Here is a 19,188-nt window from a genome sequence, read left to right as displayed (position 1 = left end):
TTGATAGCTTTCTTACTTATTGAAATTAAACAGTTATAAATCAGTATCGGAAAGTAAAGCGTGAAGGAGAAACTGTGAGAAATGTAAAGGCTATAACAGGACTGGTTTGCTGGAAAGACGGAAGAAAACTAATGATAAAGCAGTGTTACAATTCCTGCTTTTGGAGCACCAATTAAGCTTTTCTGCGCTCAGGTTGCCTTAGCAACTTTGGAGCGCGTCCGCCCCAGCCCCACCTCCAGCCTCGCCCCAAGTCCATCTTCCTCTTCATCCGACTACCCCAAACCCTTACTTCCGCCCCAACCTGCCAGCTGGGACCTAGGGTCCTACACTCTATGCCCACGCTTATCCTGCCTGACTGAAAATATGGTATCAAGTTACCAAAGTTAGAAAAATGTTTTGTAAATATAATCCATACTTTTTTCTCAGATATATAAACACAAAAGCACAAGACATTTGTAATTTAAAAGCGCTACCTAGCATGAGCTCTTAGGGCCAATTTTCAGGCAGTGCGTTGGATAGCAACAACTTCGGAGGTCCCCAGCTTGCAGAGGGAGACGTGGAAGTGAGTGGAGCCGGGCGGTCCCGAGCACACTAGCGGAAGTCGTGCTGCCCCGGGGAGTCAGCGTCTGTTCTAGATTCATCCCGGCACCACCATGTAAGTGTTTGCTTACCGACTGCCTTAATTCCTGGTCCCGCTGCGCGACGCTGACTCTCTCCCGCTCCTTTCCTTAGGTCGAAGGTTTCCTTTAAGATCACGCTGACGTCGGACCCACGGCTGCCGTACAAAGTGTGAGTAGCTCGGCCGAGATGGGCCTTTTGGGGCCGGACAAGACGGGGCTGGGTTGAGGGTGATCCGAGCCTTTCCAACAACTACCCCATGCAGTCTGCATCTCTTCAGTTTCTCCACCTTACTGGCTCGCGCCCTTCCAGGAGTCTCTCCCACCGGAGCCTGCGAGGAGAGGTCCGTACTTGCTCGCTAAGTAGCAGCTTGGCAGCTCCCCAGCACGAGGGTGTGGGTGTGTTTCTGATTAGTGACCTCCCCTGGGAATTCATTTGGTGGGCAGGTGGAGCGAGAGGACAGGTGGAACAGGTTCTGGTAATTTGCTGGGATTCTTAAACAGCCCCCATCTCCTGGATATTAGAAAAACGTTTCACCGCTTTAGCCAGCTGTTTGAGAAAGTTAAGAAAGATATTCCATCCTGATAGTCAAGACTTTGAAATTACTTGAACATTTGTTATTCCGCGGCTTCTGAGTTTTGTTGTGTATGAGTAACTCAGCAATCGGGCATCACAAAGTAATGAGACTCGGCTCACACCTTTCCTATGTTGGGATTGAATAGAATATTTAGTAGGAATGGGAAATGCAGAAGAGGAGAATAGTTTATCCATGTGAGGCCTTTACTTATCCTTCGCAGTTGAATGATAGATTTTAAGTAAACACTCTTGAGGTTATTGCAGTTGGAAGTGGCATGAATTGTAGCAAAGAACAGGATTACAATAGGATTTTTTGCATAATTAATTAGTACCGTGGCCTACCTAGCTGTTCAGTTATTTACCAATCCATGATCCATACAACCTCTCAGCCTTTTGATCCCTTGTTCTTTTCATCTCCAAAATATCCTTTTTACGCTTTATCTCAGGTGTTCATGGTTGCAGCCTAGAACTGAAGAGTCCAATAATTGCTCCATCTCTAAGATGTCGTTTACAGGCACTCTTATGGATAAATACATTCTCTCCTACCTGATTTACTGTAATTTCTACAACGTTTCATTTATTCCATCAATCACAGTGGTTTTTAATCTATAGCTATCCCCACTTCTATTCCTTACCTTATTCCTTATATAGTTAAGAGTCCATTGGTCCATCTTTAAATCATTCTCATGCAAACGCTCTCAACTCTGGTGGCCCTGTCTCTCCTCCCAGCATATTTTGGTTAGTGAAACACCAGCTCTGAAACCAGCTATTTGTATTATCTGTACATAACTGACTGGCCCTGGCGAAAATAATAGACTGGAGGGTTTTACGTTCAGTTCATGACTACAATTAATAGTACCTAGTACTTTACTACATTCTTCAAGTTTGCTCATTTTCCTGCTTATTCTCGGAAAGGATTGTTTAAAAATTTCAAACTTTCCGCAGCTGCTCTCTCCCTTGCTCTCATGCCATCAGAGGGAAATTCTATCATCTTTCCATCAATATAAACCTACCACTGCATTGATATATCCGTTAATTTCCCGTCCTTTTAGAATGGAAAAAAATGACTTCACTCCTGTGAAAAACCACTTGAGCTCTGGTTCCTATCTCTTTCAGTCTTGTCAAGGTTAAAGTACATGGAGTCCAGTGCCCCCTCTGTCCTCATTATTGCTTTTTTCCCCTATACTGGATTATTCTCATCAATATGCAAATGTACTCTAGAAAGAGAGGGTGAGAAGGAAGGCAGAAGAGGATAGAGTAGGACAGTAATATTAAGAGCCTGGAACGTTGTACCGGTTCAGTTAATGTGTGGAGACTGAATGAATTTAGTAGGTACAACTGTTGTTTAGTTTGTATGTGTGTGCGTAGTTGTGTGTGTATGTATGTAAGGATGTGTGTGTGTAAAATTCACATAACGTGTCAATGTGTGTACAAGGATATCTGTGCTGTATTTTCAAAGTAAATGGTAACTAGTGCTTGACAAGCTTGCCCTTTTAATCTTTCCTTCTTTACTTGTTCTTTTCTGTGCTTAAAATGCCGTCTCATGGCCACAACATATTTTATAATAATAAAAATCTCACCTCTATGAAAATTTTTTTTTTTTTTTGAGAGAAAGTCTAGCTCTGTTGCCCAGGTTGGAGTGCAGTGGCGCGATCTTGGTTCACTGCAACGTCCATGTTCCGGGTTCTTCTCCTTCCTCAGCCTCCCGAGTAGCTGGGACCACAGGCGCATACCACCATACCCGGCTCATTTTTCACGTTTTTAGTAGAGACGGGGTGTCACCGTCTTATCCAGGATGGTTTCCATCTCCTGACCTTGTGATCCTCCCACCTCGGCTTCCCAAAGTGCTGGGATTATAGGCGTGAGCCACCACTTCTGGCCGAAGATTTTTCTAATTGTCCACAGAGTTAATCTCGCCCTTTCGTTACCTGTGGACTTAGTCTTTATAATGATTCTTACCAATTAATGTTATTATTTTGTTTATATGAGATATTTATTTTTTAAAAATATGCCAGTAATGTACTTTAAAAATTCTCATTAATGTAAATTTATTCAAAACACTGGGATAATTTAAGTACCTATTTTATGAAATGACTGGCAAATACAACTTCAGATAAGATCTGTGCAGTCACTGTAACTCTCATTTTCTCTAATTTTCTGCCAATTAGAACTTGCACTAGAAGATGTTTTCATTTTTTATTTTTATTGGCTTATCTGTGGACACTCACCAACTTAATATACAGATAGAAACTTATTTTAATGAGCATCAATATGACATTTAGGTATTTTAAGGACATTTCCAAGTCTCCAATTTAAAAGTTAATTGAACTCCGAGGGTTTGGAAGTTCTCCGATTGATGCAGAGTTTTAGGAAAATGAATCTCAGCTTCTTAACTACATATATACTGCAGAAATACTTTGTAACATACTGTTACCTAGTTTGTAAACTATGACATTGCCAATTCATTAGTTTTTAAACAAATGACTATCCTTTACATGTTTTTATTTTTTGCACCCCCAAAAAACATTCGTAACGAAAGGGTAAAAATGATACTTATTTTCATCCTTTAATAGTATTTTGGAGTTGTGGAATGAGGGCAGCCAAGAAATCTCTTCACATTTCTATTACTAAAAACTGGTACCATATGCTGTTCCTGATATAACAATTCTTGTAGTCAGAGATCTGTAGACTGAGTGAGGAGCCTGGGCATATTACATGAGAATAATGGTAGCTGGTGTTGAGACACTTAAGAATAATGCAATAATATGGTGGTAACAAATAGAGACGGTTTCAGTGAGAAATGTTAGCTTGTCAGTCTCCTCTGCTTTGAAAGATTGTTTTCTGTTTTCACTCATTGTAATTTATGTTACCTTAGGAATCTTATTTTTTAAAAGAAATTTTAAAAACCTCTTACTGTGTCTTTAAGTGTTTTCTTAAGGTATAAAGTAAATTTCTGTTTTGAATTTTTTTATTGGAAAATTAATACAGATTGACCCTGGGACTAAGTCATTAAGAAAAAAAAGATCTATTTATTCATGATCTTTAAAATACTTGCCATTTTACGAGTCAGTTAACAAAGTCACTCACTCATCCCTCTCCAAAATGTTATTTCACATTTTTACTTAGCCCATTTTAAATGATGGTGGGAAAATCACTTCATTATTGGCATTTTGCCATAATAAACTTCATGCATTTTCATTAATTTGGTCTACTAATTTTGAACATGATTATTAAGAGTGCACAGAAGGTTCATCAAAAGCTTTATGATCCAGTGATGCTTCCCAAGTAGCCTTCTACGTATAATGAAAATTATAACATTAATGGGTCAAGTGCATAGGTGTTTAGATGGGAGATAAAGTGGACTGAAGACCAAGGAGAGCTTCACCTTTTTAAAATCCATCTCTAGAAACAAACAGCAGTTCATATGCTAGACTTCTGTGTATCAAAGTGTTAGAAATACGTAAATCTACACCTGTAGAGGTTAATTCTCAAGTGGAGCTCGGGCACCTTGCCAGCACTAAGGCTAGTTGCTGTTTGGGTTGTGATTATTATTATTTTGAGTTAAAGAATGTATTATGCAATCAAAATCACTAACTTTGAAACTGCAAAGTCAGCTTTGTCCAGATCGGCTACAGTAGCGGAAATAAGGAACAAAGGGGCTTTTTTAGAAAATGCTGACTTTAAAAGAAACTGTTTTAAATTTCTTCTTGCAGACTCAGTGTTCCTGAAAGTACACCTTTCACAGCAGTCTTAAAGTTTGCAGCAGAAGAAGTAAGTACAGAAGTTGGAACGCCCTTTATGGAATGCGATTTGGCAGTATGCTTCAAACGTCTTTAAGATTTGCATGCAATTTGACCCATCATTTCCATGTGGCTTCATTACTAGGTTTATGTTATCAAAAAGTTGTAAGTAGGATGATGGTTAAGACTTACTTTCAGATATAAGAAGCATGAGTTAAACAAATTGACATATCTGATTAATGCAACCATTGAAAATTATAAGAATTTATGAGACTTTTTATGAAAATTAAAAAGGTACTGATTTTTAAATGTGTTTTTAAAATGCAACATTATATCACATATTCTATATACTGATATTTTACTAGTCTTGATTCCAAAATTACAATTTCATAAAATCTTTATCATAGTTTTCAGATTTTCTATATGAGCATGTGAACTGTCAGTAAAATTTGTTGTTTTGAAAAGTTTCTAGTTTTTTAAAACGTGTTTGAGTTTTCTGCTTTATAAGAAATAATTTTTTTTCGTCCAAAATTATTAGAAATATCTATAATTCAACTTTTTGGGCATGACACTTGGAAAAGTAGCTTAATCTGGTAGAAATGGCACCCAAATGTGACTTGGGAGACTTAGGGTTCCTGTTATAGGTGTGTCATTAGTTAGCTGTGTGACATGATGCAAATCCCTCTTTTTTATTCTGCAAAATGGAAGTGGTTAATACCTGTCCTTCCTCTCTGATCAAGTGATTTTGAGTAAAAACATTATTTACTGAAATTTTCTGTTGAGTTAAAAGGGCTAAATAGGTACGCTGTAACCCAAATCAAAACGTTTTGGTTCAGAATCTTTTGAAAAGTTTATAGTCACAGAAAAATAATTTTCTTAACTACATTAATAAAAAAATAGCTTAACACAGAATCCTGCCCTGTACTTAACTGATTTATGAGAAGGCAGCCAATCCAATCAGTGCTCAAAGCTCCTTATATTGTCAGGAATCACTAACATCATTTGTCACTCATTCAGAATTCTGCCAACTAGTAGCATTTGTTTTGTGTCAGTGTTGATATATTCTTCATGCAGAAAGAATAAGTAAAATGAGATGTGACACAAATCTGAATGTAGCATTGTCATTATTGTTTACTGCACAGATTACTTGCAAGAAATATTCCTAGTCTGGTGCATAACAGAATCCACAAATTCCAGATTTAAGAAGTAGATCTATACAAGCTCTAATTAATATTTATTATATTTTGTAGTTACTTTGTTGTGTGTCCTTTATAATGCAAAGGCATTTTTGTGAACCTGGTTTTCTAATAAAAGTAGAAGAAAATCTTAACATACAGTAGTGAATAACTAAGAAACACCACACAACCATATATATTGATTAAGGTAGTTTATAAGTAAAGTTTACAGTAGAGTAAGCTATAGAAAAGAAAATATTACATAAGAGAAAGTATATGTACTATTCATGAAGTGGAAGTGGATCACTATTATGAATCATAGGTGTTACATATTTAGAAAGGATATGACTTTCAGATTGTTGTAAGAGGAACTTTCATGAGATGGCATTGTAGAATCATTCAGTGAGAAAAAAGTTGACTCAAGAAAGCAAGAGTCTGGATTTAAATCCCTGGTAAAATTGCCTTAGTAGTGATAATAAAATTTCCCAGCGCATGACTGGGGTACGTAATGAATTGTTGAAACCTGCAAAGAGCCCTAAATTATAAGAATTGTGGGATATCTGAGGAGGAAAATAAATGAAAACAGAAGACCACAAAAGAATACTTTGCATTCAGTAGAAAACCTGTCAGTACAGTAGGACAGAAAGGAATAGATTCTGCATTTTACATCACTAGTGATGCTTCCTCATAGTTTAACCATTTCTTCCACATTCTGCCTAAAGGAAAAACTGTGTCAGCAATTGATTTTGGTTTTTAAAATCATAGGTTGCTGCTACATGAATGTGACTAAGAAAATACATAGCTTATATAAAATGGGCATGATGTAAAAGACTCAATCAGTAGGATAACTAAAAGCTTTGTAGGACTCTAGCTTTAGAAATCTGAGAGGCCTATAGTTAATTTGAGCGTTTGATCAAATTCTTATTGAGATTACAGCCTGTGCAAAATATTTGTGATGCACTTTTAAGTTTACTTATGTACACTTTGAAATTCTTTAAAAATGTTTAAATCTTTAAAAGGACACGAGTGTACCACATTGAAATTAAAATGTGTTTATTAATTTGTACATAATACTAAAATAATTGTTCTCAGGCATGTTTAAGGCCTTATTTTAAAAGTTGATTCTTCAATTTCTAATTTAAAATAAGCTTTTAGTTTTTCTCAACTGTGTGTATGTAATGATTATAAATGCCTAGAGTAGTCTCTCCCAGACAACTAGAACCACACACAAAGTAGTACCACCAAAAAAAAAAAAACAAGGGTCCGGGGGGATCATGAAGAACAGGAAGTATTGGTCAAAAAATATGAGAAACAGTTCATTTCTGTTAGGAGTATATTAAAGTCTTCTGAGAAGACCACTAGTTAAACGTGTTTTCCAAACTTACTTGATCACAAAACTGTAATATCTATAAAGTTAGTCCATAGCACAGACATGCTTAATAAGTATTTGTTGGATAAATGCATAAACTATGAAGACATAAACACACTTTCACAACTGCTGGTCTCTTTAAGAGATGGAATCTACCTTTTAGCTACCAATAAATTTCATACCACATGTCATTGATTTTAGAAGCACATCTTTTTAAACATCTCTGAAGTAGATCAGGGGAGGCTTGCTATCACTGTTGGCCAAATGGCATTCTCATAATTGTCTAGGTAACGTCGTCTACACTTAATTATTATTTCCTAATGACATAATTGGACTATTGCAATCCTTGAGCTTTAAATCAGCAAATCATTAAAGAAGAATGTAAGGAATATAAGCCTTGGTTGTTACCTGAAAATGTTATGTAGGCATCTGCCATTAAACACAGAGAGCATCTGTTCAGATCTTGCAATTTCTATGCAGAAATTTTAGGAATAATCTCATCAGTTTATTTTGCATATGCTTTTTGCTAGTCAAGATAATTATAAATGACAAAAGTGGTGGATAAGTCCTAAAGAGTAAACATTGATCGGGGCATAAATTGACAGTGGTTTTTCATTTTTGTAATGCAAAAAATAAGGTATACTTTTATAATTAATGGTGTCCTAAATACAATCGAAAGCATTGTTTATAGTATAGGGGTTTTTTAACAGATAAAGCATATGATATAGTCCAGTTGACCCTTGAATAACATGGGAGTTAGGGGTTCCAACCCTGTGTGCAGTTGAAAATCTGCATAAAACTTTGTTATTGATCAAAAGCTTTACTAATAGCCTACTGTTGACTGGAAGCCTTACTGATAACACAAACAGGCGATTAATAAGTATTTTGTTATGCGTATTTTATACTGTATTCTTATAAGAAAGTTAAAGAAAAGAAAATATTAAGAAAACCATAAGAGAAAGTATATTTACTATTCATTAAGTGGAAGTGGACCATGGGAAAGGTCTTAATCCTTGTCTCATGTTGAATATACTGAGGAGAAGGAAGAGGAAGCGTTGGTCTTGCTGTCGTAGGAGTAGTGGAGGCAGAAGAAAATCTGCATATGTCATTCAAGGGTCAGCTGTACTTTCCTTGATGGTTTCACTTATTCTAAAAGATTAATCCCACTTTAGAATTATAGAATTGGTATTTATACCCCATTCTTGCGAATTATCTTATAGTTTGTGTCTGTGTGTGTGTGTATATATATATGTATTTTTTTCCTTCTATTTAGTTTAAAGTTCCTGCTGCAACAAGTGCAATTATTACGAATGGTAAGAATTCATTGTAAAATTATGTATTACCTCAAATGTATAGAAATGATGTAAAAAGAACCAAATTAATTAAAATGAAATACAGAAAGCCCCAAGTATATGTGTATCAACATAAATGATATACTTAATGGTAAACACTAAGTCAGGGTTATGGTTCATAGTTAGCTCCTTTCATTTCTTTGTGCTTTTGGTATAGTATAGCACTTTATAATATCTTTTGTCCTTACCAGTTCATGCCAGATTATAACTGAAAATAACTTTATTTAGCAAGTTTTTTTTTTTTAAGTAAAGTTGTTTGGTAAATGCTTTAGAATATAGAAAGTTAAGCAGGAATGTACCTTTGCTATACCTTTCCTGATAGAAAATTGTATCTTGTAGGCTTGCAATGAGAATTTTATTCAGTTTTAGCTATATAATTAAAAATCTTAATATCTTGGAACACTGATAGTTGATGATGGTGCAGTTAGTCTTGTGAGAAAATAGTGAAATAAGATGAGGAGTAAAGATTGCAGGGAGGGCTGAACTGTGTTTCAAGTATACAGTGTAGTATTGATGAGTGCTGATGAGTTGCCCGAGTGCAGTTTGGATAGACTAACATGAGATGGGTTTAGTGTGCATGATGTAACTTAGATAAGATAGAATTTCTCACTCTAACACATTCTGCATTCTGTCACATTGAAGTGTTTCTCTGTTGGAAAAAAGCCGGCTTACTACCTGGAAAGTTTTAGGTCATAACTTAGTGACATGTGTTGAACTAAATGACTTCGCGAGCTCTCCCAGCCTTAAGATATTATGACCCAGAGCAATACGAAGATGATTCATGGCATACCTAAGGTGCTTTTTCGTTTTTTGGAAGAAATGACAAACATTATTTGTAATTCTATGTGGCAAAATAAATTAATAACCTGTATTCCATACAACTTACCAAGATCATTGCATTGACAGATACTTTTGACTAACCCAGCAATGTGTATGAATGCAGAATAATAGATTTTAACAAATAATTTACCTGAAAGATTGTCACTCGTGTTTTTAGATTTAAATTATTTGATTTGTGTCTATATACACAGCAGCACTATTTTGGCAAATCTCTTTTCTTGCTAGTATTAAACCATTTTAGCTTTAGAAATAATGTATGTGATTTTACAACTTATTTTCTAGATGGAATAGGAGTAAATCCTGCACAGACTGCTGGTGAGTATCTATTTGAAAACTCATAGAGCAGTGGGTGAGGTTATATATGTCAACTGACACTGAATATTTAAGCGATTCTAATTATACTCGACAGTATTTTAACATAATGGAGCTGTTTTTTTAGGGATTATATACCAGTCTTTACCTGTGTGTCTGAGTAATAAGTTGTTTCATTGTGTATATCAATTGTAGATGTTTTTGGCTACAAGTAATAGAAAACCTAATAGTGGGCTTAAGCATTAAGAGTATTTATTACATGTAACAAAAAGTCTGTAGATAAGATTGCTTTCTCATTGGAGTAAGGATTTTTTGACCTACCTCTTAAGGTAGTTGTCAGATAGTGAATGTAAAGTGCTTAATAGCTTGGATTATTTATAGAAAGCATTCATTAAGTGCTATTATTATTATTTTTAATATAGTCATTTACATTTCAAAGGGCTGAGTCTACACTCATAGATTTTCAGACTGTTAAATTTATACAGGTGATATATTGGTGTCCTAACCAGGAGGCAGGGTAAAAGTAGTCTCATACTTTATAAAAAAGTAGTCTAAAACTTTAAAAAAAAAAGTTTTGTATTTTTTAAATGTAGTCTCTTACCTTGTAATCTAAAGTTTTAAAATTAGGCATGCTTTAATGTAACCTCATTCTAGAGCAGTAGTTATTTTTAAATTATATTCTAAAGTATTTCTTTATTGTAACAAAATTATGTTGTTTTCATAGGCCTTGCGGTTGAAATTCAGCCATAGAGAAAATGAAGAGTGATTTAAAATTGCAAATTTTTGTTACTTCAGTAGTTTTTAATATATAATTTTATTTAAAAGGTTTATTGAAAATCGTGAGGCACTTTATTGTATGGATGCCTTTAATCTGAGTAGAGAAAGGTTTCTTTGAACAAGAAACAAAAAGTTTCTTGTTCGAGAAACTTTCGGTATTTTACAGTAAGTAGTTTGAATTACTGCTAACTCTAACATACTGCTTGTTATATTATCTTTAAAAATTGAATGTGCATATCATTGATATGAAGAAAATCTCAGCAGGCAATTGACCCCAAATATGTCAGGGTTTCTAAATTTTTGTCACTTGTAGTAATTTACATTTTTTTTCCTGTCCTTAGATATATTATTGTGTATTGAAGGAAGTATTCATGATTAAATGATTCACATTGTTACTTGCTGAAAGTATTTGTCAGCATTTTCATGTCTGGCATTATTTTCAATTTTAAGCATGTGTGGGATTGTGAAGATACGAGAATAGGAGCAAGACTTAAAAAGCGTGGCATTGGGGTCTCATGATGCTTGAGCTTTTGTACCTATTTTACTGTTTACTAAATTATTTATTATATTTAATAATTGTCAAAATATTAAGATAACTTGATTTTTAGATACCTAACTTTATATTTTTTTTGTTTGTATAGGAAATGTTTTTCTAAAACATGGTTCAGAACTGCGGATTATTCCTAGAGATCGTGTTGGAAGTTGTTAATATCGGCTACTTGGAACATACGAACCTTTCAGAATAAATATTGGTATTTTTTGTTGTTGTAAAATTGAAATCAGGCCTTTAACATATTATGAAAACACCAAGAGTCAATGAATAATGAAAGGGGACTCATCTGTCCCTTTTTGTTGTCCATACTCTTCCTATGAAGAGGGAATGCGTATGAATTAAGGCTACTACGGTCACAGAAGATCATGGTCTTTGATGCTACCTCACAACACAAACAGGTAGTTCGTTGGGGGCAAGTGGATTAGCCAACTGTTAACTGGAAGCTTTTGATAATTTTTTTTTTAGAACAATTTGGAACATTAAAATTTACTGAATCATATATATTCGTCTGAGTTAAAAATATAAAAAGAATTATGGACCCTGGATGGCAATTTGATTGATAGCATCTGATTTGCAGACACATAATTTGATTTTTAATTAAGTATATAGGTTATGATGAAGTGAATAGACATATCAGTGAACAGTTCACTATATTAAAATTTTATCATTTCCTTTTTTTAAGATTCCAACCTCAGTTATATAAATTTCAGTTTAATATCAACCAAAAAATTAAAGTTTTAATGTAACCCTTATGTGTGTAAATTGATGTCCCATACCAGCTTTTAATGGTGCACTTACAGAATCCAGTACTTTTAATGGTGGGAATTTACAATACAGTAGAAGCATCCTTTGCTGAGTTATACATTCCTTTATCAATCTCTTTTGATACAACATTTAAAACAAGCAGCTTCAGGAAACCATTGGTGTTTTGAGGATAATATGTCTAAATAGCATTCAGGAAGAGAGTATTATTACACAGATCTGAAGATCAAAAAACAGCTCAAGGAAATGCAGATCGGAAGTGCTGATGAGTTATGTTTATTGAAAACTCAACTTTTAAGGAAGTGCTAAGGTCAGTCACTCATGTGAATAAGAAGCCAGGAAAGGAAAGATGGGAAAGCCCAGATCACCAGACTTCTGTTAAGGAGGAAAGCAACAAAGGAAAACAGTGAAAGGGAACAGAAAGGGGTAGCAAAGTGTTACAGAAAAGCCAACTGGATAGACAAAACTGCAGAAGGTGTATGTTGGGGAGAACTGAAAGGGAAAACAAAAATACTTGAGATAGTCTTAAGCAGAAGAAGGGAATTAGAGAAAACAAAGTATCTACTGGACTTGTCAACATACAGACTTCAAGATATCCCTTATGAGAATCCAAAGAATGATGCGTAAGGAAAGATTTTATTTGCCCTTCCAGAAGAAATCAGTATGGATGAAATCAAAGCTCATAATGATTCAGAATCAGTGCTTGACCTTCTGTATTCTGAATGGTGAACTCTGCAAGCAGGGATTGTATCTGTCTGGCTCTTTTTAGAGCTGGAAATGTAGTGGCGTTCATTAAATACTTGCTGTAAAGTGCTTCTAAGACCAATTATTATCTTAGCATGTTTCAGTATCTTCTCTGTCATAGGCCCTAAGTTCATTAGGGGGAAAAAAAAAAAAGAAAATTCAACAGAATCTGCATTTGAAGTGTGCCATTGGTACTTGTTTATGAAATTACCAGATATTCATAAACGTGACAGATGAGCAGCAGGATTATGAATTATCAAAGGAAAAATATTTGCTGAGGTGAAAAAATCTCATGTTTGAGGAAGGTTTTTTATTTATTTATTTATTTTCTTTTTGAGGTGGACTCTCTGTTGCCAGGCTTCTCTTGCCTCAGCCTCCCAAGTAGCTGGAACTACAGGCATGCGCCACCACACCCAGCTAATTTTTGTATTTTTAGCAGAGACAAGGAGGAAGTTTTTATTTTTATAAACAAAATCTGATGTTCAGAGGCCCCGTTTTTTACAGTGAATGTTGAGTCTCAGTTAAGCAGGAATTTGTGAACACCCATTTCCTGACTTTTTGCTTTAATTTAGATTTTTCTCCACTCTGTTTCTAGCACAAAAATTTGCCTGCTGTGTTACAAAAATAAATTTATCTTGTCCTGTGCCATAAAGTGATATGCTTAATATTTTTATTCTTTGGTTTTGAACATTGTAAGTTCCTAAAAACATTTGATTAACTAGACATTTTGTTATTAAATAAATGTAATCTGTCCTTTGTGCAGAATGATTTGAAGTATTGTATTTAGTTTACATGCATTATTGGTTCATTATTAATATCTAATGGAAATACATATTACATTGTACATGATACTGTCTATTATTATTAGAGCTCTTAATCAGCACACCTGTGGAGTCAGTATATAATACATGCAGTAAAGAAAAGAAAGGCAAAGATGATTAATGACCATAAGTCACAGAAATTAGTTTATAGTCATCTGCCACAGACACAGTGGTGATGTTTCATCTCACAACAGACCACATATATGACCTGGTCCCATATTACTGTATTTTTACTGTGCCTTATCTATGTTTAGGTACACAAGTACTTACCATCATTTTACAATTGTTTACAGTATTAGGTACAGTGACATGCTCTACACGTTTGTAGTCTAGGAGCAATAGGCCATACCAAATAGCCTCAGTTTGTAATAGGTGACATCATCTACATCATATAGGTTTGTATGAGTACATTCTGATGTTCACACAGTGACAAAATTGCGTAAGGAAGCATTTCTCAGAATTTGTTCCTGTGATTAAGTGACACATAACAGTACTTCCAAATGTCTGTCCATTTTACAGACATAAAAAAAAGGTTGAGAAGAAAATGGGGTTATTGTAACTGGCTAGGTTAGTAGGTTTCAAACCTGGGTGATAACAGAGTCACCTAGGAAATTAAAAATAGAGATTTTTGGAAACCACCCCTTGAATTCTGATGTATTGAGTCTGTAATAATATGTAAGAAACTCTGTAAATGGGAGTCCTGGTGATGTCTGGTGGTCAGGTGGTTTGAGAATTATTGAGAAGGCCACCTTTTCACTTTGTGGAAGAACAGAATGAAGTCTAAGGGGTCAAAGTAAGTAGAATATGTTCTGGAATCTTGGACAGTGCACTTTCCAATGCTTGGTAAGTAGCCTGAGGTAAAGGTGCTCGCTAACAGGCTCACTCACTGCACAGCCTTTAAAGTTTTTCAAGTCAAACATCTTTTAGATACGTTTTTCTTAGAACTAGTTGTTCAAAAGAAAAGTCAGTGGGAAGAAAATGCAATCCTATTCAATTCCTCTACTCCAATATTAAGATGCTACAACTACCATGTTTTTTACCCAAGGACTTTGAAGTATTCGTGAATTGGAAGCATTATCATACTTTAATGGAGTGATTCTAAGTTAACTGATAGTGTTCCTGAGGCCATTTATAAACCACACACAAAAAAATAATGATTTATATATGTAATTCATCCAAAAGAAATCTGTTGAACATCTACTGTGTGTCAAATATTTTGATGGATAATTTCACTTTTATTATCCCGTTCTTTATAACAATTCCAGGTTGTTTTCCCCTTTTATAGAAGAATAAAGAGGCCTAAATTGAGTTTTGAAATTTGAACCCATGATTTGACCCAAACTCTGCACATTATACGGAGAAATTTTTAGTATATATTTTGTGTGATATACTAGATGTGTATTGAATCACAGATTAAAAATAAGAAAATATGTAAGGCTTAAATTCCATTTTAGAGTACTGACTCTGTAATGATAACGAGTGGCATTACTTTTTTAATATATGGTGTATATATGGTATAAATATGATAACGTTCTAAGATATTAATTATAAACCAACCAGTAGTGGGAGTAGGGACTGTGCCCCCATATTCATTAGCCTATCAGACATTGTGTTTTTTAATTTTAGTGTATCTTGCAAGTGCAGCTGCAACATTAGTCTTCTAATAACCTACTCTTTCTACTAGATTGCTGCCCATAAACTTCTTTAATACAGAAATTCTGGAACTGCCCTCTATTGGTTAGTGCTGGAGATGGGTAAATCATTAGGCAAACTAGGCTATTAAGCCATTAATTGAAATAAATGCTCTTGAAAAGTTCAGTCTATCCAATCTATTAACCATATCCTTCAAATTGGTTAAGGTTGTCTTACCGTCAAATCTTACTCATCTGATTTTCCTTTCTTGATGTTTCAAGCCAATCACAAAATTCTCTTGATGCTGTTAACAGAATATGTCAGCCATCGCCACCGTAACAAAAGCCCTCATCCTCTCATGTATACTAAGAGCCTCTAGTCTCTCCATTTTCTCTTTCATACTGTTGCTGTAATGAGTTTTTTTATGCCATGTTTCATTAGTCGAAATCCTACCGAATAAAAAATCTACACTGCCTATGACATATGAGGCCCTTAATGAATTGGTCTGTGTTAGAGTCAACTGTTACCACTACTCCCTTACAGTTTCCTTCCCCAGTTTACACTGCAGCTACACTGAACCACAAATAATGTTGAGTTATCTCTGATGTGCCATGTTCTTATGCTTTCATTTCTTCACTTATCCCATTTGTCTGCCTGGAAAACCTAGGACTTACTCTTTGAGATCAAAAGCCATTGAGCCTTTCCTCCCTCCTCCAAATCAGTAGATGTTAACTGTCTATGTGATTTCACATTTTATGTATTCCTCCATTCTAGCAATTACTAAATACAGAATTATTTATCTCCAAAATATAAATTTTTTTATAAAAGTCTAAGACCATGACTGAAACTAGGTTTCCAAATTGCTTTGCCCATAATAAACAAAAAGTACTTTATAATTGAAAAACTACATGAAAGAATATTTTGAAAATTGGAACTGGGTCTCATACATAAAGTAACTGCTTTTCACCAGATTATTTGGTTAACTGGTACACCCATGTTCCTCACTGTTTCTTGTAGCAGAAATTTACTATCTTAAATAAACTATTTTTTTAATTGCAAAACATTCTCTTATTTTTAAACAAACATTATTAGCTATATGCTGCATATTGTTAAATACTGGAGATGAAGCATGATTGATATCCATTCATTCCCATTTCTTGGGACTTTCCAAAATTTATGCATTTCAAAAACACCAAAATTACCTGGTCTAGTAATCATGGACATGAAGATGCATAACGAATCTTTTTTTATACACTGGGTACAGTGTGAGACACTTTACAGACATTGTCTCATTTAATTCTTAATCCCTTCACAAATGCTATTGTTAATTTCTTCACTTTACTGTTCAGGAAGCTGAGACTTCAGTTCATATGTTTAAGGTTATAATGAGATTGACTCCTAGGTCTGTATGATTATAAAGTCCACAATATGAATCATATATTTATCATCAATTTGCCTGGAATTGTATTGAAATACTTTTTCAGAATAAAATGAGCACATCTGGAATGAGCCTCATAGATTGTTATTTAATATTTCTGTGATCTCACTTTGCTTGAAAAATTTAACATTCAGCAATCCACATAAACACTGCACTTATAGACTCCTTTTTAGTAAATACCTACATTTATAGCAATAAAGAGAACGGTGAACATTTTAAAAGTAGATGTATGGCCCTATTATCTGCTTTGCTGTATAGAGGATGTTATAATTTTGTTACTAGATGCAAAACACTGGCTAAGGCTGGCAGACAAATTCAGAGAGCCAGTTTTGGCATAAATCTCTCATTTTTTGGCAAAACTTGTTAGCAATGTAAAAGCTGTTATTGAGAGCATATTGTGATGATACATCATGTCAATATTTGTTTGGCTGAGTAACACTTGCGTTTAATAAATTAATTCTTAAATGCACAATTTACAACTGATGAGCTGTTTTAGAAATAAACTAATTTTTTGTTGTCAGTGCCACAAACATTTTGACAAGTCTGGTGGAGATACTAGCTTCTCTGATTTTTTAGATAAATGTATGGATGGATTAGGACTTTCTGAATTATCTGTAGGTGTGCACATTATGTAGGAATGAAACATGAGAGACAATGAATGAGTAAATAAATGAGTCACATAGATAAATTAACCAAAAGGACTGTAGAGAGGTCACGTTGGGCTTGTGGGGAACTACATCGTTGAGTAAGGAAATACCGTATTTGTTTCTCAAATCAATAAAAAATGAAGGCTTTAGGGAGCTGTAGTCACTATGACAGAGTGTATTTCTATCAATTCCATATACATACTAAATTTAATCTGGAACTTTCATAATCCTGCTCTATGGATTGGAGTAGAGAGCAAAAGAAGTGACAGATGCCCTTCAACAGAAATTGCTAAAGACTCAATTGTAGTTGCTTCCCTACATGGAAATAATTATGTTCCAAATATTTTGATTTAATTTTTAAATTAAGCCAGTACCTTGTTACCTAGGAAAGAATAATACCTGTATTCATAGGACCTTGGATTTGGGAAGATATTTTCTAAAGTGTAATCCATGTCCCTATTATTTCCTAGTACGATTATATTTTTGAAACCATTAAAAAAAATAGTATTTCACAGGAACTTCAATAAAATGAACCAGATTCTAAGGATGCCATCCTCTTGCTATAAACAAATAAATAAATGTAAAATTCCAATCTATTATTCCTTACCTTCTATACTTTCTAGAGTTGACCCTTGAAGAATGTGGAGGTTCAAGGCATTGACCCTTTGCACAGTCAAAAATCTACATATAACTTTTGACTCTCCAAAAGTTTTACTAATAGCCTACTGCTGACCAGAAGCCTTAGAAATAACATAAACAATTGATTAACACATATTTTGTAGGTTATACACTGTATCTTTAAGCAACAGAAAAGAAAATTTTAAGGAAAAGAAAATACAGGATTCATTAAGTGGATGTACATCATCATAAAGCTCTTCATCCTTGTCTTCACGTTGAGTTGTCTGAAGAAGAGGACGGGTTAGCACAGGCAGAAGAAAATCCATGTATAAATGGACCCATGTGGTTCAAATCTGTTTTGTTCAAGGGTCAAGTGTACGTTTTACCTTCATTATATACCTTCTATCTCCACCCACACTCTCACCAAAAAACATGGCTTTGTTCTGAAAAGCTGGGAGTCCCCTAAAGATTTTCCTAAAATGCAGTTTGTTTGCTCCATTTTGAAGCATTCTTTGCAATTGGCCAAGTCAGCATTTAGCTTTGTTGCCTCACCTTGTCCTCAGTCTACCTAGACAGACCTTGCATGTCTTTCCTTTTTGAGTGTGAGATTTTTTTTAACCCTAACTAATGCTTTTGCTACTGTCCCAAACTTCATCTCCTATTTTACTTGACTATACTATTTAATAGTGACTTTACATAGACCCTTCCAAACATAGGGATTGAAGAGTATCCTACATTAGAAAGGAATGTTTTCCATATTGTCAAATGCAACAGGACTTGAATAAACCTATAATTAGTAGATCCTTCCTCTTAATACAATTATAGTTCTGGAACGGTTGCCAGAATTTGATGCGTCCATGAAATATATAGGGTGATGTTCCAAGGGTAATTAACACCAACACCATTTTAAAATATTTTGTATCTTGGGTTAAAATGAGCTATAATTAAGTTTTGAGGATTATATAGTTAGTGCCTAATGAATGTGTCAGATAACGAGTGGTATAGCAATAGATGACTGTTACAGTGCTGTTATAAATGACTTCACAGTGGAGGGTGGTGGATTTTAGCAGGAACTTGAAGGGAAGACATGGGAAGACATTCATGAATTTAGTCAGGAAGCATGAATTTAATCAGTAAGCACTTTATTTTTATCCACTACTCTTATTGATAACTAGACAAAGTGCATGGAGCTGATAGCATAACAGGGGAGAAAG

The 19,188-nt window shown here is 34.7% G+C and overlaps 1 protein-coding gene across 1 annotated transcript; it reads left to right on the top strand.

Moving 5' to 3' along the window:
- The first annotated feature begins 505 nt into the window (after positions 1 to 505).
- Positions 506 to 13,662, top strand: UFM1 (ubiquitin fold modifier 1). Its single transcript, XM_023208868.1, has 6 exons — positions 506 to 655; positions 733 to 789; positions 4,908 to 4,965; positions 8,752 to 8,791; positions 9,953 to 9,985; positions 11,401 to 13,662. Coding segments are annotated over exons 1-6 (258 nt in total). The 5' UTR covers positions 506 to 653; the 3' UTR covers positions 11,469 to 13,662.
- Positions 13,663 to 19,188: the final 5,526 nt, after the last annotated feature.

The sequence above is a fragment of the Piliocolobus tephrosceles genome, chromosome X (assembly GCF_002776525.5).
Source record: "Piliocolobus tephrosceles isolate RC106 chromosome X, ASM277652v3, whole genome shotgun sequence".
In the NCBI taxonomy this organism is placed as follows: Eukaryota; Metazoa; Chordata; class Mammalia; order Primates; family Cercopithecidae; genus Piliocolobus; species Piliocolobus tephrosceles.
Note: the sequence above shows the minus strand (reverse complement) of the source record. Positions and strands in the feature narration are given on the sequence as shown.